Source organism: Bufo bufo, chromosome 1 (assembly GCF_905171765.1).
Source record: "Bufo bufo chromosome 1, aBufBuf1.1, whole genome shotgun sequence".
In the NCBI taxonomy this organism is placed as follows: Eukaryota; Metazoa; Chordata; class Amphibia; order Anura; family Bufonidae; genus Bufo; species Bufo bufo.
Genome location: NC_053389.1, coordinates 556,199,279 through 556,220,222, shown reverse-complemented (window position 1 = coordinate 556,220,222; position 20,944 = coordinate 556,199,279). Strand labels below are relative to the sequence as shown.

At 41.4% G+C, this 20,944-nt stretch overlaps 2 protein-coding genes across 3 annotated transcripts in view; one reads left to right on the top strand and one right to left on the bottom strand.

Annotated features, from left to right (window-relative positions):
* CCDC146 (coiled-coil domain containing 146) overlaps positions 1 to 20,944 on the bottom strand; it is a 133,124-nt gene that overhangs the window by 87,068 nt on the left and 25,112 nt on the right. For both annotated transcript variants that reach the window (XM_040412994.1, XM_040413002.1), the window contains exon 3: positions 2,530 to 2,612. In XM_040412994.1, the coding sequence (XP_040268928.1) occupies positions 2,530 to 2,612 (83 nt within the window). The remainder of the gene's footprint in view (positions 1 to 2,529; positions 2,613 to 20,944) is intronic.
* On the top strand, positions 10,798 to 19,475 carry FGL2 (fibrinogen like 2). The gene is made up of 2 exons (XM_040413025.1): positions 10,798 to 11,356; positions 17,475 to 19,475. The coding sequence occupies exons 1-2, from the start codon at positions 10,798 to 10,800 to the stop codon at positions 18,179 to 18,181; spliced, it is 1,266 nt and encodes a 421-aa protein (XP_040268959.1). The 3' UTR covers positions 18,182 to 19,475.

The window sequence follows — 20,944 nt, the reverse complement described above, 5'->3', positions numbered from 1 at the left end:
ACTACTGTATGGGGGCAGTGTGGGGGAAATTACTGTATGGGGGCAGTGTGGGGGAAATTACTGTATGGGGGCAGTGTGGGGGAAATTACTGTATGGGGGCAGTGTGGGGGAAATTACTGTATGGGGGCAGTGTGGGGGAAATTACTGTATGGGGCAGTGTGGGGGAAATTACTGTATGGGGGCAGTGTGGGGGAAATTACTGTATGGGGGCAGTGTGGGGGAAATTACTGTATGGGGCAGTGTGGGGGAAATTTACTGTATGGGGCAGTGTGGGGGAAATTACTGTATGGGGGCAGTGTGGGGGAAATTACTGTATGGGGGCAGTGTGGGGGAAATTACTGTATGGGGGCAGTGTGGGGGAAATTACTGTATGGGGCAGTGTGGAGGAAATTACTGTATGGGGGCAGTGTGGGGGAAATTACTGTATGGGGGCAGTGTGGGGGAAATTACTGTATGGGGGCTGTGTGGGGGAAGTGTGGGGGAAATTACTGTGTGAGGGAAACTACTGTGTGGGGGAAATTACTGTGTGGGGGAAATTACTGTGTGGGGGAAATTACTGTGTGGGGGAAATTACTGTGTGGGGGAAACTACTGTGTGGGGGAAATTACTGTGTGGGGGAAATTACTGTGTGGGGGAAATTACTGTGTGGGGGAAATTACTGTGTGCGGGAAACTACTGTGTAGGGGCAGTGTGGGGGAAATTATTGTGGGGGAAACTACTGTATGGGGCAGTGTGGGGGAAATTACTGTGTGTGGGAAATTACTTTATGTGGGCAGTGTGGGGGAAATTACTATATGGGGCAGTGTGGGGGGAGTTGCTATTGGGGAGGCACTGTAGGGGCAATTCTATTATTTCTGGGTACACTATACAGGGATTATTACCTGGAGCACAATAGTCAATATAGGGTGGTATTATTACTCGGGGCACTCTAGGGGACATAACTGCTGTAGACACTATAGGGACATTTGGGGTCATTTATCAAACTGGTGTAAAGTAGAACTGGCTTAGTTGCCCATAGCAGCCAATCAGATTTCACCTTTCATATTTGACAGCTCTTTTGGAAATCCATTTCTACTTTAAACCAATTTGATAAATGACCCCAATTATGTCTACTGGGGGTCACTATTTTTTAAGCAGTATAGTACTTGGGGCATTGGGGAGCACAACGGGCACAGTATTAAGGGTGGCAGCAGGATGACATGGTCGGGACACCAGGATGGGGAGGTTGATGAAAAAACTGAGAAATCTAACATGTCTGTATTACAAACTCTGTAGAGACGAGATGTGGCTGAAAGAATTTGTCATAGTTGTCTAACGGAGGAGAAAAGGAAAGAGAAGGTCTACATGACAGGAGAGGTCTCTGGATGTAAGAGGTATGTGGTCAAGTATTGGGGGGGGGGGGGGGGGGCAGAGAAAGCACCCGCCCCGGGTGCCAGCCAAACACCCTGGGCACGCCACTGTTCAAAAGCAATGTCTGATTAGTTTTTCATTAACTTTCTATTTATTATTTGTTTTGTCAGTTTCTAGTTCACTGACCATTGTGGGTTTACATATTTGTATCAGGCATATCTGAGCTGAAGCCTCTGTTCCTTATGGAGTCAGCAATCAGAAGCAGATAGGCAGGCTCATGCTATTTTTACATGATGGTACTCTTTAGTTCTGTTGAATATGTGCCAAGGAAAAAACTTTAAATTATACTTTCCCGCAAATGGTGTAGAGGCAGCCTCCTATCTGTCCCATCATAATCTGCTATTCTGGGAACACATTCTCTTAATAACCTAACAGGGCATATAGGGGTATTCAGATTACAAACATTTATGGCACATCCTTTGCATACACAATAAATGTTTGATAGGTGGTGGTCCCTAACCCATTTCCAGTAATCCAAGGAGGGAACATGCTTATGAATACAGTAAAAGATGAGGTGGAGATCTAGCCGTACATTTGCTTGCCACTCTCTATGGGACTGTCATTAATATGAACTTATTTGGCAGTTTCTATAACTCCCATATAATACAATGCATACTTGCATGGCCAGCTTTCCACTTCTCCATTTGCAGCCGCCGCTTACCACTTGTTCAGTGGGGGACACATTGTAGATATGCCTTAAATGGGTATTCCATTTACAACAAGTCATCCCCTATTGACTAGGGATATGGAAGAACTGTTAAGATCGGTGGGGGGTCCAACTGATGGGACCCTGCCTGAATGCAGCGGTGGTTGAGCATGCACACTACTGGTCCATTCAAACTCTACTGGACTGCCATACACAGCCAAGTGGTGTACTTGAATATCGCTGGAAGTCCTGTAAAGATGAATGAAGTGGCAATGCGCATGCTCGGCCACCATTCCATTCACACAAAGGAACACAGGATACAGGGACCCCCACCAATCTAACAGTTATCTCCTATCCGGAGCACAGGGGTACTACGTTGTTACTAGAATACCCATGTAAATGTTCATAGTCCATATCCAAAACTATGGTGCAGTACAATATATAAACATTACAACAGCTTGCAGGTACTGTACCTTTTCAGAATCTCATACAGGAGGGCATACTTTGACTTCAGCTCAGCTACTCTTGTTCCCGGAATTTTACCAGCTGCAAACAGCTACAAAAACAACATACATATTTTTCAGTCTTTAAAATGCACATAAAGTACAGTACATCATAATTCCTCATGTGGCTGAAATGGAACAATTTATCGATCACGTATTCAGCTGAAATCCCATGCACCCGCACACAGCGGCCAAAGGCTGCACGATTTTGAAGGTGATGACTCTTTTAGCCCATAAACTTGTGCTGCTAGTGGCTGCAGTGGAAAGGCAGGATTTCAGTTGCATCATGGCTGCTATATGAATCTGCATGCCGTTTTCTGGATATTCTGAAAACTTTTCCATGTCAAATGTTTTGCGTTTTGTTGAAATATCTCATCATACAAATGCAATACAGAGTCTTTTTGAATATTATTTATACCCCCTCTACGGTCTTTTTACACTTTGCTTATTTTTTTTTCTGGATAAAGGGGTTATCTGTCCGAATGCAATGTAAAATAATAAAATACGTGATACTCCTTACTGATGTCTGGACACTTCACGTTCCCCTGTCGATCTCTGAAACCTGTTCCCTCTCAACACACAGAATATTCCCGCTCATCCAATCACTTGCTGAGATGGATCACCACTGTAGCCAGTGATTGGCTTGCCTAGCATTTCCTGTGTGTCGAAAGGGTGCAGGAAGCAGAGACCAACAGGGGACCATGAGCTGTCAGAAAAGGAGATGTAAGCGATCGGTACTGGCTTATTTTATACACTGCTCAAAAAAATAAAGGGAACACTTAAACAACACAATGTAACTCACACTTCTGTGAAATCAAACTGTCCACTTAGGAAGCAACACTGAGTGACAATCAATTTCACATGCTGTTGTGCAAATGGGATAGACAACAGGTGGAAATTATAGGCAATTAGCAAGACACCCCCAATAAAAGAGTGGCTCTGCAGGTGGTGACCACAGACCACTTCTCAGTTCCTATGCTTCCTGGCTGATGTTTTGGTCACTTTTGAATCCTGGCGGTGCTTTCACTCTAGTGGTAGCATGAGACGGAGTCTACAACCCACACAAGTGGCTCAGGTAGTGCAGCTTATCCAGGATGGCACATCAATGCGAGCTGTGGCAAGAAGGTTTGCGGTGTCTGTCAGCGTAGTGTCCAGAGCATGGAGGCGCTACCAGGAGACAGGCCAGTACATCAGGAGACGTGGAGGAGGCCAACAACCCAGCAGCAGGACCGCTACCTCCGCCTTTGTGCAAGGAGGAACAGGAGGAGCACTGCCAGAGCCCTGCAAAATGACCTCCAGCAGGCCACAAATGTGCATGTGTCTGCTCAAACGGTCAGAAACAGACTCCATGAGGGTGATATGAGGGCCCGACGTCCACAGGTGGGGGTTGTGCTTACAGCCCAACACCGTGCAGGACGTTTGGCATTTGCCAGAGAACACCAAGATTGGCAAATTCGCCACTGGCGCCCTGTGCTCTTCACAGATGAAAGAAGGTTCACACTGAGCACATGTGACAGACGTGACAGAGTCTTGAGACGCCATGGAGAACGTTCTGCTGCCTGCAACATCCTCCAGCATGACAAGTTTGGCATTGGGTCAGTAATGGTGTGGGGTGGCATTTCTTTGGAGGGCCGCACAGCCCTCCATGTGCTCGCCAGAGGTAGCCTGACTGCCATTAGGTACCGAGATGAGATCCTCAGACCCCTTGTGAGACCATATGCTTGTGCGGTTGGCCCTGGGTTCCTCCTAATGCAAGACAATGCTAGACCTCATGTGGCTGGAGTGTGTCAGCAGTTCCTGCAAGACGAAGGCATTGATGCTATGGACTGGCCCGCCCGTTCCCCAGACCTGAATCCAATTGAGCACATCTGGGACATCATGTCTCGCTCTATCCACCAACGTCACGTTGCACCACAGACTGTCCAGGAGTTGGCAGATGCTTTAGTCCAGGTCTGGGAGGAGATCCCTCAGGAGACCGTCTGCCACCTCATCAGGAGCATGCACAGGCGTTGTAGGGAGATCATACAGGCACGTGGAGGCCACACACACTACTGAGCCTCATTTTGACTTGTTTTAAGGACATTACATCAAAGTTGGATCAGCCTGTAGTGTGTTTTTCCACTTTAATTTTGAGTGTGACTCCAAATCCAGACCTCCATGGGTTGAAAAATTTGATTTCCATTTTTTTTTTTTTGTGTGATTTTGTTGTCAGCACATTCAACTATGTAAATAACAAAGTATTTCAGAAGAATATTTAATTAATTCAGATCTAGGATGTGTTATTTTTGTGTTCCCTTTATTTATTTGAGCAGTGTAGTTTAACACCATAGGGAGCAAGTAAAAAAATGAAAACCTCTGGACAACCACTATATATCTCTAAATATCTCCATCACTAAGCAGGAGTTTAAATAAAGTCAATTATCAGTATGCATGATAGTAGTTACAACAGAAATAAAAAGGCCCTCATTTATCATACCTTCACTCCAGAATTCTGGCGTTAAAAAGTGCTTTTGTGACTTTTTTGCACTCATTTGCGCAAAAAATTCACAACTTTTTACACTCACCTGCGCAACTTTTTTTTTTTAAAGTCACAAATAAATCGCAATCTCACTCCAGGAGGAGGGTGGAGTAGAAAAACTGGAGTAACTTCTCTAGACAGAAGTGTTAGGTTTAGGGACAAGCCAAATTTATCAAACAAGTGACATTTGATAAATGTGGCATAAAGTACTCCAACACATCCTCAAGCAAAACTGACTTCAAATATTCCTCTCATGATAAATTACCCCACAGTGTATATTTAGAGATCTCACTATAATTATTCTTTGATTGAATGATTAAAGGGGTTGTCCAATTAAGACAACTTATTCCCTATCCACAGGATAGGGAATAAGTGTCTGATCAGCAGGGGTCTGACTGCTGGGACCCCTGCCAATCATGGGAATGGGAGCCCGTGCTCCCTATCTGAATGGAGTGGCAGATACACCTGCATATCTCCATGAGACTGCCGGAAATGGCCAAGTAAGAGCCCTGAACTACATCTGGCAGCCCTATAGACCTGAATGGAGCAGCAGAGCACATGTGTGACTGCCACTACATTTAAATGGGGCCCCCATTCTTGTGATCAAAGGGGGCCACAGTTGATCAGACACTTACGCCATATCCTATGGATAGGGGAAATGTTGTCTTGATGGGACAACCCCTTTACAAAATGTAAATGTCAAATTAAATTGGTTCCTTGAGGTTTGAAAATAAGGAATAACAGATTCCAGTTAGATAGTAGATTCCGTCGTAACAGAAATGATGCAAAGACAGCCCATCATAAAGTATATAATAACTTATCCAATTCGTCACAACAAAGTCACCAAAACAAGAAGACAGCCATCTATGTTTCAAGCTCATGATGTAAGTCCAGCTGCTCACAGAAATCATGTACCCTAATTACTTGTACTTTAATTACATTTATTACATGTACTAAGATAGCAACATCTTCAGCTGTGTTTGGAAAATCATGTTAGATTTGGATTATGTACAAATGACTTCATACAGTTTAAAATGGCCCAATTGAATTTGTAAATATCAAATGGGCATATAAAGGTCAACGCATATTCCTTGCGTTGGTCCCTAGTCACTCAATAATGTACAGTCTATATTATAATTATTATTAATATTATTAGTTTAGAGTTAAAGGGTGACTGAGTTTTCATGGGGGTCAGTCTTAGATCCCCACCGATCGCTAGAATGAGGAGAGAGAAGCACTTGCATATTGCAGTAATACATAATAAGGAACAGTTATTAAGGATATGTTCGGGCAGAAGGCATTTAGGGTCATGACTGATGCTTCATTACAAAGACAAAGGGGAACATTTATCAAAACTGGTGTAAAGGAAAACTGACATTTGGAAAATGAAAGGTGGAATCTGATTGGTTGCTTAGCCAGTTCTACTTTACACCAGTTTTGATAAACCTACTCTAAAAAATATTGATAAATCATAAGCATGTTAAAAGTAGCACCTAACACCGCCCAACGATTTAGTGCCATAAATGTTTACTATGTACTTGTGTGGAGAATTAATGTTTTTACATTTTCTACACGAAACTTAAATGTAATAAAAACAGACTTGTCTAAATGTCTCCCACGTTTCCCTGATGTAATTATATTTTTTGATTCAGAACCGCTGAATACTGACCATTTTTGTATACACTTTTAATTACCAAAATCGTACATTTCTATCAGAAAAATAGCTGTAAAGTGGCCCATTTTGAGCCTTAGCAACACCTCCTAGAAGAACACAAGCTGGTGGTGGCAGCGTAATGGTCTGGGGAATGTTTTTGTGGCATTCTCTGGGCCCACTCATATACAGTGGGATGCGAAAGTTTGGGCAACCTTGTTAATCGTCCTGATTTTCCTGTATAAATCGTTGGTTGTTACGATAAAAAATGTCAGTTAAATATATCATATAGGAGACACACACAGTGATATTTGAGAAGTGAAATGAAGTTTATTGGAAGTGTGCTAGAATTGTTTAAACAAAATTAGGCAGGTGCATAAATTTGGGCACTGTAGTCATTTTATTGATTCCAAAACCTTTAGAACTAATTATTGGAACTCAAATTGGCTTGGTAAGCTCAGTGACCCCTGGCCTACATACACAGGTGAATCCAATTATGAGAAAGAGCATTTAAGGGGGTCAATTGTAAGTTTCCCTCCTCTTTTAATTTTCTATGAAGAGTAGCAACATGGGGGTCTCAAAACAACTCTCAAATGACCTGAAGACAACGATTGTTCACCATCATGGTTTAGGGGAAGGATACAGAAAGCTGTCTCAGAGATTTCAGCTGTCTGTTTCCACAGTTAGGAACATATTGAGGAAATGGAAGACCACAGGCTCAGTTCAAGTTAAGGCTCGAAGTGGCAGACCAAGAAAAATCTCGGATAGACAGAAGCGACGAATGGTGAGAACAGTCAGAGTCAACCCACAGACCAGCACCAAAGACCTACAACATCATCTTGCTGAAGATGGAGTCACTGTGCATCGTTCAACCATTCGGCGCACTTTACACAAGGAGATGCTGTATGCGAGAGTGATGCAGAGGAAGCCTTTTCTCCGTCCACAGTACAAAGTGCCGCTTGAGGTGGCCTAAAGCACATTTGGACAAGCCAGCTTCATTTTGGAATAAGGTGCTGTGGACTGATGAAACTAAAATTTAGTTATTGGGCCATAACAAGGAGCGTTATGCATGGAGGAAAAAGAACACAGCATTCCAAGAAAAACACCTGCTACCTACAGTAAAATATGGTGGTGCTTCCATCATGCTGTGGGGCTGTGTGGCCAGTGCAGGGACTGGGAATCTTGTCAAAGTTGAGGAACGCATGAATTCCACTCAGTATCAGCAGATTCTGGAGACCAATGTCCAGGAATCAGTGACAAAGCTGAAGCTGCGCCGGGGCTGGATCTTTCAACAAGACAACGACCCTAAACACTGCTCAAAATCTACTAATGCATTTATGCAGAGGAACAAGTACAACGTTCTGGAATGGCTATCTCAGTGCCCAGACCTGAATATAATTGAAAATCTGTGGTGTGACTTAAAGAGAGCTGTCCATGCTCGGAAGCCATCAAACCTGAATGAACTAAAGATGTTTTGTAAAGAGGAATGGTCCAAAATACCTTCAACCAGAATCCAGACCCAGACTCTCATTGGAACCTACAGGAAGCGTTTAGAGGCTGTAATTTCTGCAAAAGGAGGATCTACTAAATATTGATTTCATTTCTTTTTTGTGGTGCCCAAATTTATGCACCTGCCTAATTTTGTTTAAACAATTATAGCACACTTTCTGTAAATCCAATAAACTTCATTTCACTTCTCAAATATCACTGTGTGTCTCCTATATGATATATTTAACTGACATTTTTTATTATCGTAACAACCAACGATTTATACAGGAAAATCATGACGATTAACAAGGTTGCCCAAACTTTCGCATCCCACCGTACGTACACCCATACATGCTGATTGTCTTCCCTGGGGCAGATGGGATCTTCTAACAAGACAATGTGATATGTCACATGGCTAGAAATGTCTGACATTTGTTGAAAGAGCATGACCAAGACTTCCAAGTACTACCCAGGTCCCCTAATTTCCCAGACTTGAACCCAATTGAGCATCTGTGGGACCACCTAGATTGTCGTGCTCGCTCTAAGGATCCTCCCCCAAGCAACCTCCAGAAGCTTTGGGATGCACTGTATACATCTGTGACAACCTACCAGGACCTTATTAAGTTACTCCCAGCCCGTCTAGCTGCTGTCTGTGCACACAGTGCTTACTCTGGATATTAGCTGGTGGTCATAATAATGTGACTTATTGTACAAACTACCCAATTTATGATAGATGCATCAGGTGGCAGAGGTGACTTCTAAGCACAGAGGCAGGTCACTCAGTAATCTCTTTCCTAGGGACTTGCCTTCTTGACGTTAAGGCATCATCCATCATCTTGCAGCATTTCGCTACTGTGTGAGCATGTATGGCTACTTTCACACTCTCGTTTGGAGCGGATCCGTTCAGATAATACAACCGTCTGCATCCATTCAGAACGGATCCGGTTGTATTATCTTTAACATAGCCAAGACGGATCCGTCCTGAACACCACTGAAAGTCAATGGAGGACGGATCCGTTTTCTATTGTGCCAGATTGTGTCAGTGAAAACAGTTTGGCTCAGTTTCGTCAGACGGACACCAAAGCAGGGGCAAACTGATGCATTCTAGGTGGATCCTTTTCCATTCAGAATGCATTAGGGCAAAACTGATCCGTTTTGAACCGCTTGTGAGAGCCCTGAACGGGTCTCACAAACGGAAAGCCAAAACGCCAGTGTGAAAGTAGCCTATTCCTGACTTATAAAGCTAAGACAGCCCTAGTCCAAGTGAAGAACCAGTCAGCAGGATACTGACAGGGTCTCCATGACAGAACAGTCTGAGGCACAGGCTAGGCCAGTGATGGTGAACCTTTTAGAGACCGAGTGCCCAAAACTGCAACCAAATACCCACTTATTTATCATAAAGTGCCGACACAGCAATTTAACCTAAATACCAATATAATATATCTTTCATGTCCTTTATCATTTATCTATAATAGATTAATAGCCTACATTTAAATGCGCTGCCTGTGCTGTTTATAGTGTGTCCTGGGGATGATGAATGGCAGGAAAAGTCTAAAGCATATTGCTATGCCATAGACTTTTTCCAGGGCGTGGGTGCCCACATAGAGGGCTCTGAGTGCCGCCTCTGGCACCCGTGCCATAGGTTCGTCATCACTGGGCTAGGCTGTGGTCCACTACTGAAAAAAAATGTGTGGTGTAGTTTTAGAGATTTGTGAACAGGTGTCTGGTAATATTTGTATGTACCGTAGCTGTCGCTGGGACCTCAGAATGTATTTCACTGGTGGGCCCTAGGCAGTTTGACACTGGCCTCATATCCATAAACTTTCAAATTCCTGAATGAGGAATGGATTCAGTTTTACTTTAGGGTACCTTTCCAATGCAGACAATGAAATCTGCCGCAAACCCACATAATTTCCATGAGTATTTTCCCAACAAAGTCCACACAAAGTCTACCTGTTCTACGTTATGACCCCGAGCTGCCTGCCCTGACCTAGGACTGTTTATCGGAATGCACAAACTCTGCCTGTCCAGACCTCCTCCTGCCCCTGACTACAGTTTTGCTTGATCCCTCGGTGCTACATCAGTTGAACACAGACTACTCTAGGAGGTAGCAGCCTGGTAGTTCCCCTGAAGCAGAGTCCAGATCCCTGTACGGGGTTAGAAGGTGAAGACCAGGGGGCCACTTAGATGAAGCCCCAAACCAAGATTGTGTTTAAAAGACACAGCAGATCCACATCAGCTTTGTAACAGCTACTTTTTTTATGTGAGCTCATTTGTGTATTACCACCACACTATACCAATTATGAGAAAAAACACCAACTGCAAATATAACAATCACTTTATTACACTTTATCATTTCACTTTTTTCATTCTTACTACCGTAAATCTATTTTCAGCTGCTGTTCAAATAGAAGACTTTTTCTTCCTCTATCACTTTGTCAGGAAGTTCCCCTTCACATCTATTTGACAATGCGTAGCAAGAGCTCCCACCCATTTCTGAGAACAGTACATGCCTCATGTTGCCGCACAGCCTGCCCATTCTATATAAACTGAGCCGAGCCTCTCTCCATACTCTGCAATCATGAAGTCTCTCTTGGGTCTTGTAACCCTTGCAGCCTTGTCAGCAGGGCTAGCTGGTGCACAAGAGGAGATTGTTCCAGGAGGAACACTTGTCAATGCCTGTCCCATCAAAATGAAGAATGGAGGTAAATGTGATGAAAATGGGAATTGTCCCTACCAAATAACTTTGCCTCCAATGACAATTCAGTTACCTAAGCAGTTACAGCTTCTTGAGAAAACGCTGAAGGAAGTACAGAAACTTAAAGAAATTGTAAATAATCTCAAGGAATCATGTCAGGATTGCAAATTGCCGGCAGATGAAACAGGGGAGAAAGCGTACACTGAGGACCCTGAAGAAAGAGGACAGGGGAATCAAATACAAGATCTGCAGTCAAAGATGAAGAAAATGTCCATAAGTCTGAAGAATGCACGGACTCAGATTACCAACTTGCAGGATCAGATGGAGACGATAAGTATGAACAATGTGAATGATTACATTGACCAGAAGATGGCAAACCTGTCATTCATGGTTAGCAATGCAGACAAGTGTTCAAACTGCCAACTAAAGGAGCCAGTTCCAAGTAAGTCTTTATATCTTTCCAATTCAAAACTATAGGTTCAACACATGTAACTTAATATTTGTGCGTCCCTTCTGATACAATCATAGATACAAAGTAATCTCATATCCATCTATCTATCTATCTATCTCACATCTATCTACAGTATATATCTATCCCATATCTATCTATCTATCTATCTATCTATCAAATATCTATCTATCTATCCCATATCTATTTATCTCATATCTATCTATCTATCTATCTCACTCACATCTATCTACGGTATATATCTATCCCATATCTATCAAATATCTATCTATCAAATATCTATCTAATATCTATTTATCTCACATCTATCTATCTATCTAACATCTATCTATATATCTATCACATATCTATTTATCTCACATCTATCTATCTATCTAACATCTATCACATATCTATTTATCTCACATCTATCTATTTATCTCACATCTATCTATCTATCTATCATCTACCTTTATATCTATCTCACATCTATCTATATATCTAATCTATCTCACATCTATCTGTCATAAGTTGACAATAAAAGAATGAGGTGGCCTTATGTGTATCTGTGTGGTCACAGGGCCATGTACCAAAAGGTACACTAGTCTAGTATGGGCTACTTATTACTCTTGTGTATAGTATATATAGAAGTTTAGAAATCCAGAAATATATACATTTCCCTGACAAAAGTAAATAACAGTACGATAGGAGTCATGAAAGTGACATAGATGTTTATTAACACAACTTTTGCCTACTGCTTTGCAGAGGTTATACACATAAAAAAGGAAGAAAAATCTAACAGAAAACAACTGCCCGACAGTGCAAGTAGACTTTCTGGCAGGGTTTAATTCAGAACAGTTAGATGAACTGAAATACACATTCATTTCCACATGAAGTCATTAAGTATTTCTAAGTTCTTATCCTTGTACAAACTAAGATATGCAATTGATTAATCAAAACTCCAGTAACAAATATGCACAACAGACAGATGACAACAGGTTAAAGTAAAAGCGTATTCCAGATACATGATGTGGTAATACTGTTTACTCCTGGCACGGCAAGGAAAAATGTGGGAAACTGGAGATTTACAAAAGCCAATAATAAGGTCTATTTTAGTTTAAGAAAACAGGATCTGTTCCAAAGGCTCTGTTCTCTGCTATGTTCTGCCTTCACTAGAGTTTACACAAGTCTCCTCTGAAAAGTCTGTATTTTTCTAAAAAATTACTTGGAGAATAAAAGGAAATGAGAGGTGACTTTAATGATGTGATAAAAGTGAATTTAAAAACAACAGAGGTGAACTAAAAAACAAAACAAGAACAGAGGAACAGGTGCATGTATGAGCTGGCATCCGCTTCACTTTATCGGACCTGCTGTTTTCCACAAGAAGGATTTGGCATCTCATTCAAGTAAGTGAGAGCTCCACTTGCCAAGTTCAAATGACTTCCCAGGGGTTTGTTAAAGCTAAAGTGCTGTACACGCGGTAAGGAGACACGCAGGTAGCCCTGCACTAAAGCGACTGTACTAGAAAAGAATGTTCAATATAGTATATATAATAAAGAAATCTCCAAAAGGGTCTTGAAGTAGCATCAGAATCAGTTAGTTATTTTTGCTGCTTTTCACAAGCTATCAAAAAACTATTTCTAATGTGTCTCATCTATAATGATAAAAGGAAGACAAAATTCTCATTAGTTCTCAAAAGGGTTTCTTTGGGACCTATAGGTCATTACTGTTTGATCAGTGGGGTCTGACCTCCAGGATCCGTGCCTATCTGCACAATGAAAGGGAGTGCAGTACTAGGCATAGCTTTCAAGCCATTGCTCCTGTCTAAACAACTAAGGGGGCCACAGGAGTGCTGCAAGACCTTCACTCTGCTTATCAGCAGGGGTCCCAGAGGTCAGACCAATCAAAAACTGATTGCCTATCCCAAGGATAGGCCATCAATGGTTAAGTCCTGAAGAACCCTGTAAACTGAAATGACAAATACCATCAAGGTTTCTGTACAGGACAAAGTGCCCTTAGGTGTGGAACTATGCTGATCTAATATCTTTGCATTCTCTACTGCATATAATATATGACGGAACCATGCTTGAATCTAATATTTACTATATGAGTGTACATTAATTAAATATCATAATAAGTATAAGGCCAGGCATGGAAACAATAGTGCACACTTCAGGACCCAGACTGACCCCACCAGAACCCATCAGCCCAAAAAGTAAGCATGGGTTACTTGGCTCCAGAATACAGAATACTGTCCTTCTATAGCTGTCAAAAGAAAATGAATATATAGGGAGGTAAGTATCCCAAGGGGTTATATTTCCTTTTAGTACTACATCCCCTGATGACCCTGTTTTGTGCAGTGAAACATCTTGGTGGTACACCTGCATGATGTTTGAGATCTTTTAAATAAGCGAGTGTCACTTGGACTGGTTATCAGGTACGCTAGTCCATAACAGTGTTAATAAAACTGAGTAATCACTGAATTGATACAGCAAGAATCAGAATGCAGTGACATCTATGACACCCGTATTTTTATTTACTACTTTAATTAGATTCAGATACATTTTAAAAGAAATACGAAATAAAGGAACATTTATTTTAATTCACAGTTTCCATTAACGGAGGGCTAATTTGTCAGTGGGGTACGTTTCTCTTACTAAAAGGAAATATAATACTTCTGTAGAAGTCAACACAAAAGAGATAAAACTGATATATAGATAGATAATCCAATGTTAGTTTATGGCTGATGTGATGCGAAGATGTAACCTGTTAGTAAAATAGTAGATTTGCACAATTAGGATAACGTATGACAGCTCTATTGTTCTCGAATAGGCCTAGATAAAGATGTCCACAGAAAAGCATTGAACTTATCAGTCTCAGATCTCTATGTAACTTATCCTCCCTTCCTTCTCTGACCGGAGTGATGGTCTGTCTGAGAAATTCAAGGGAGGCTGTTTGCCATACTAATCGTCCAAACACAGGAGGAAGAGCTGGGACAGGAAGTAGAATACATACAATTACTATAAAAATTACATATGGCCAGAAAACTCTCCAACAATTTTTGTAAAAGAAAAAAATACATTTAATAATGAAATATAGGCTGGTAAAATGTGATTTTTTTTTATGGTAGTGTTCCTTTAAAATGGTATAACACCAAAGCATAAGTCAAATCTCTAAAAGATATTCCTAGGGAAGGTTGATGTTATGCTAAAGGTTTCATTGCTATATAATAATGCTATAACTGATTTTTAAATGTGGTGGAATCCATGAAGTCCTGCCCAAAATGTGAAATATATGCATAGGTGAAGTAAGGATAACCTAATCAAGATATGAGGGGATATTACGGTATATTTCTGGTGGAAACTTTCCTCTATCCAGGTCTGTAGGAAAAGCAAACATTCAGCCAGAACTAGTAAGAAGTACCCTCACACCATTTGTAATTTCCATTTTCTAGATGTTCATATAAAGCAACTGAAAAATGATACCTAATATCTCGATCTACTAAAGATCAGGTTAGCAAGGTTAGCCCACTAATGCGTAATCGCACACAGTACATAGACTCCACACTTCCTATGCTATTTGAGCGCTTCCTAAATGAGATCAGGATAAAATATTGCTGTTTATGATATGTTTGGGACATAAGGTTCAGTTCAGCTCTGTCATTTCCTTTAACCACTTAACCAAAGAAGGTTATGGACATTGCTACATCTATCACACTTTCCTATCTCTCAGAACATCTGGAAAGCTAAATGTCCGGTGGATTATTCGATAAATAAAAGAGGAAACCAATGTGCTGTCAACTTGTCCACCCTTTCCTTTGCAACACGCCAAATTTTATGCTTAGTGATTCTCCATCTTATCTGTTTTTCTTTTCTATCTAAGACCTTTTTTTTTTTTAAATGCTGAAGTTAAAGGGGTTGTCCGGGTTCAGAGCTGAACCCAGACATTCCTCCATTTTCACCCAGGCAGCCCCCCTGACTTGAGCAATGGAGCAGTTCATGCTCCAACGCTCTCCTTTGCCCTCCGCTTGATTGCGCAGGGCAAATGCATTTTTAGGAGTTTTGGTGACGTACCGGGGCTGCCAGGAAGCCCAGTGACGTCACCGGCACTGATGGGCAGGCTTTAGTGCTTCCCTAGCCAGTAAAACGGCTAGGGCAGCGCTAAAGCCCGCCCATCAGAGCCGGTGACGTCACCGAACACACTGCCAGGCGGAAGCTTCCGCCCAGCAGTGTGTTATGTTAAACAAAAGAGCCCGTGCCCTGCGCGATCTAGCGCAGGGCAAGGGAGCGCATCGGAGCATGGGATGCTCCAATGCTAGCCTCAGGGGGGCTGTCTGGGTGAAAATAAGGGTATGTCCGGGTTCAGCCCCTTTAAGAATGAGAAACAAATATCAGAAGGTGTCTGAACCGTTACTGTCCCAGTACAAACAAATGCAGACATCAGTGTATAATAAAGGAAAGCTCCTCTTTTAGAGATTGGTCATTTTCATACGGTTTGGTGAAGGGTTCAGAGGAATACAGGATAATGCCTAAAGGGCAGACGATTCTGGCTATCATTTTTTATTTCAGCTTAGACTAGCTGCCAAGGAAAACACAACTGGTATTTTACTCAAATGCACCCTGCTAATTTCTAGAAAATTCTTCTTGTGACTCTTTAACCTTTCTGGATTCTCGTGACCATGGGGTGACGTCACATAGAGAAAATACAATTCATTTTTTCCATCTTAGAAACTTTTAATTATAGGAGAGCTTTCCTTTATTAACTCTATTCAAGCTATCCCCCATCTTATAACTAACTGATTGGTGGGGGTTCCAGCAGTTGCACCCCCACCAATCTGGAGAATGGGGTAACCACCCCTCCGTCCTGATGGAGTGGCAGGCCACACATGTGCCCTGCTGCTCCATTCATTCTCTATGGGACTGCCAGAGATAGTCGAGTACAGCGCTCAGCTACTTACTCCTAGCGGTCCCATTGAGAATTAATGCAGTGTCAGGCCTGCAGCTCCATCAAGGCAGGGTAATGGGACCCCCTTTCTCCGGATTGGGGATAACTTGGAACCACCCATTTAAGACATGTCTGAGCAATAGAGCATAAGTTTATACAGGTTTACATATTATCAGAAGTTAGACAGTAGTAGATATATAACCATGTAAGATCATGTTGCCTCAAGAATATAAAAGCGTAGGTTGTGATAGGTCCCCCAACTCCTGAAAAAAACTCCCCCTATTTGCAAGGAGCATGGTAATGCCCATTTATTCACATATTTACAGAAGGAGTAATAAAAGAGCAATGTCACATGTTTGAACATGGTTTTTAATGATTTTTTAATAACTCACGAGAAAACGTCTGAATCTGTACAAGGATATTTTTAAAGAGGTTTTCCCCACAAATGTAATCCTTTTTTTTTTTTTGCACACATATCTGGAGGAAATTCTTCTTATTCTGTAGGTGGGCAGTAGCTCACATGAGGCAAATAAGCAGCTGCATCTCCCAAGGTGAATTGCAATTAGCTGTTGCTGACCCCTTCCTCCTCTGTATAGAAAATAATCTGTCACATATAGTCCCAGAGATACTGTACATATGGTATGTAACACCACAATTTAATTCTCCCCTCTTTAGAGAGAGACATAGCCATTTATAAGTCAATGAAAGGTGTCTGGGCCACTTCACCTGCTTCTTTAGGAGATCACTACACCTGCACTAAGGGGAACAATGCTACAGGGAAGCTACTAAGCATGTTAGTCTACCACCGAATGGACCAGATAGATAAACATCAAAGAGGAAAATGTTATGTACTTATTTATTAAGACGGGCGGTCTTAATAACCCCTATAGCTGGCAGTGGATCCTCCGAAGTTATGAAGAGGCGCTGGCCTCTCCATAACTTTGGCGTATCCAGCGCCGGTCTATATGTAAGCCAGCTTTCTTGATGACTTACAATTAGACCATTCATCAGTATTTAAATCTTGGAACAGCCCTTTAATTTTCAAACCTATGAGATCCCATTCTTTTATGTGTTTTACAACGTCTTCTATTGCACATGTTAGGAGGTAATAGTCTGCAGTGATTTCATTCAACTGCTAAAGGTTTCTTTTTATCTTTGTCATTTCTAGGCATACAGCTTATCTTCAAAGACTGTTCGGACTACTACAAGATGGGCAAAAGACTGAATGGCATTTACCATGTCATGCCAGATCCAAAGAATAAGACATTTGAAGTCTTCTGTGATATGGAATCTATGGGTGGGGGTTGGACAATGGTGCAGAGGCGTATAGATGGCAGTGTAAGTTTTAACAGGACATGGGTTGAGTACAAAAATGGTTTTGGCAACCTCAGTGGAGAGTTTTGGTTGGGTAATGATAAGATTCATCTCTTGTCCAAAAGCAGTAACATGATGCTGAGAATTGAACTTGAGGATCTGAAGGGTGTAAAGGAATATGCCAATTATGAGCAGTTCTATGTGGCCAATGAATATGTGAAGTATAAATTATCTGTCAGTGGCTATAGCGGAACGGCCGGTGATGCACTTCACTTCAGCAAACAGTACAACCATGACCAAAGATTTTTTACTACACCAGACAAAGACAATGACAGGTATCCATCTGGAAATTGTGGAGCTTACTATAGCTCTGGCTGGTGGTTTGATGCATGCATGTCTGCCAATCTTAATGGGAAATACTATGAGAAGGAATACAAGGGTGTGCGGAACGGGATTTTCTGGGGTACATGGCAAGGTGTTTCTGAACAGCAATTAGACAGTTTCAGGCAAACTTTTAAGGCTGTTAGGATGATGATCAGACCAAAAGACTTCTCACCATGAATGAAGACCTGATCTGAAACACTGTAAAAACATGCAATCAATGTAATAACATTTCTATAAACGATCTTAGCTACTAATTAAGTATTTTCAAATGCCCTAAAATTGAGAAATGAATATTAAAAGGGTGTTTTGGGCAGACAATTGTTGTTAAAAAAAAAAAAAAAAAGTGTGATAAAGGGTTAAAAATGATCACCTTCACTGACACTGCAGTTTTGTAATTCCTGCCTTGGCTCAAACCACCTGAAATGCCAAGAATGGCCCACTCAGTCAATCACCGGCAGAGGGCTGCTCTACTCCGCAGTCACATGGGGACAGATGAAGTGCCCACCCACCAAGGAGGCAGGGAGGGATGGCAAAGCAAATGGGTCAGAGTTAGTCATTTTTCATTAAGTGCTATAAATATGTATATTTTGATTTGGCCAAAAAAAAACAATCAAACACAGATGTCCTGGGACAACTCTTTTTAGGTTAGATTAGCAATGTGCTACAGGGGAACTAAGGGAGCCTTTCAGAAGCTCTCTCTCTCTCTTTTTTATTTTTATTTGCATACACTTATATAAACCGGATTTTAAAAACTATTTCATGGTATAAAAATTCATTAGGAAGGCGTGGTGCATTCATTTGTGCGTGCCTCCATGCATCTACTACTGAACATCTTACAAGTTTCTTTTGTAGTCTTGGTCAATATCTTTATATTATCACATGGGCATACTGTGTGTTCTCAAGATTTTCAATGGCATTGGGCATGGATAAAGCGACTCATCAGTTCACAGATCGGCGAATGCTGATGCTAAACCACAAACAGGCTTGAATCTATCTTCCCTATAGAACAGAAATAATGGAAGATAGAAGCACCAGACCCTACACTGTGTGATGAATTGTAACGACGGATAGAAAGCAAATGGACCATTGGGGCCATCTCATGTATATGGCTGGTTATATATAGAGAGATCACTTGTGGTGATCTGGATCAGGTACATCTATCACATCTGATAACATTCTCTCAGAAAAAAACATCTTGGATATGTCCTCCCACCAGATTCTAGTCTGCTGATATAAATCTATAGTGTCCATTAAAATGTTAATTACTGTGTTCAATCAAGAAGTGACTGGATTCGTACTGCAGGATGAGAGACGATATATTTATTGGCTGTAGGTGTCCATACGCTTTATGTATGCATGATGTACCTGTTTGTTTTTAGATGTTTATGAAGATAATATATTTTATTATACTGTTTGTATATTGTAAATAGGACTGTTCTAGCAGCATACAATAAATGTGATATGAACCATCTTTTTTCTTAGTGATTATTACTGAAACTGCACACAGTCTAGTTCTACTTCCTACAATCAGACGTTGTGAGGTAGTCAGAGGTTTTCACTTCCCATACTGGAATGCTTGATATGCACTTCACTTTACCATTTTAGGGCTGAAAGTTAGTCTCGTAAAATATCTAAATAAACATGTGACGCAATGTAGAGTAGGCCTTGTTACTGGATAAAATATGTAATGCTTGTAAAACACAGACAAAAATTATTTAACTTATACAGTTTACAGTATGGAAAAGACATTTAATACCTCAAAGAACTCTGTTAAGGTACTTGGCACGTAGCTATTATTTGTACATTTCTGAGTGATCTTAATGCCTTGTGTCTACGATGAATGCTTAATTATCAATACAGATCGGTAAATGCCATTAGTCCAGCATGGTGATGCAAGATGGGTTAGGTCTCCTGAATTTTGCCTCCAGTTGCTCCATTCTTCCACTCCATGTATGTTCTTCATTTCCCAATGGAGTGTCACCTCCTACGCTACTCATCAATACCACCTTCCTCTGCATCACCCAGATTGGTATCTTCTGCAATGTAAGGTGAACTCAGGCTGTAAACAGGTCTATTTTTTGGAAACTGAGTTATGTGAGTACCTGCAAGCTCACTCTCCTCTTCGTGCGTATGGATACCCATCTTTGTAATCCTCAACCTCCTTCCCCTCACAGATTGGGCCATAAACTTTCAGTTTACCGGAGGACTCCTGCACAGGGCCACCCAGCCTTTACATTGTTTTCTTGTGGTTTTTGCACTGGTTCTGTAGGACCTCCTACAAGACGAACAGTGGCTTCCGACCTGTTGGCATCGCTTTCTGAGTATATTCAGTTAAACAAGGGCTCTTTGCATGATCCTGTAAATATTTGGGAGGTTCACAAGATCACAACCCACATCAAGCTCATTGCATTGGCCTCATCTCACAAATGAATTAACTTTGAGAAACAAGGTCCTCTTAAACAAGGAGCACTCCCTTCTGGACAAAACTCTATTCCCTACTTCTCTAGCCAGTCTGAAGGAAGCTAAGCCCAAACACTACACTTTATATTTGTAACAGGTATAAAAATCCTAAAGAAACTTATTATAAATGAGATAGTAAAGCATATTGTATGCGGACCAGTGAGATACCTTATGTTAAAGAACTCAAAACTATTTAATCTAGCAATGGTTCAATGGGCTGATGACATTCTTTTGACTGTCTGACTTTCATAGAAAACTTGACCTTAGGCTAGTCCGTAAATGACAGGTTGGAAGCGTTTCCCACACAAAACCTATTGCCCTGAAACCTCTGAAACTTAATTTCCCATATACGGTAAATCAAAAGGTCTTAAATATTGGGGTATACAGTTAATATATGAAACCCTGTTTATTTCCAAGTACCCTAAATTAATTCCTCACATGATAGAGAACCTGTGACCACAAAATGCAGTGCAATCCACA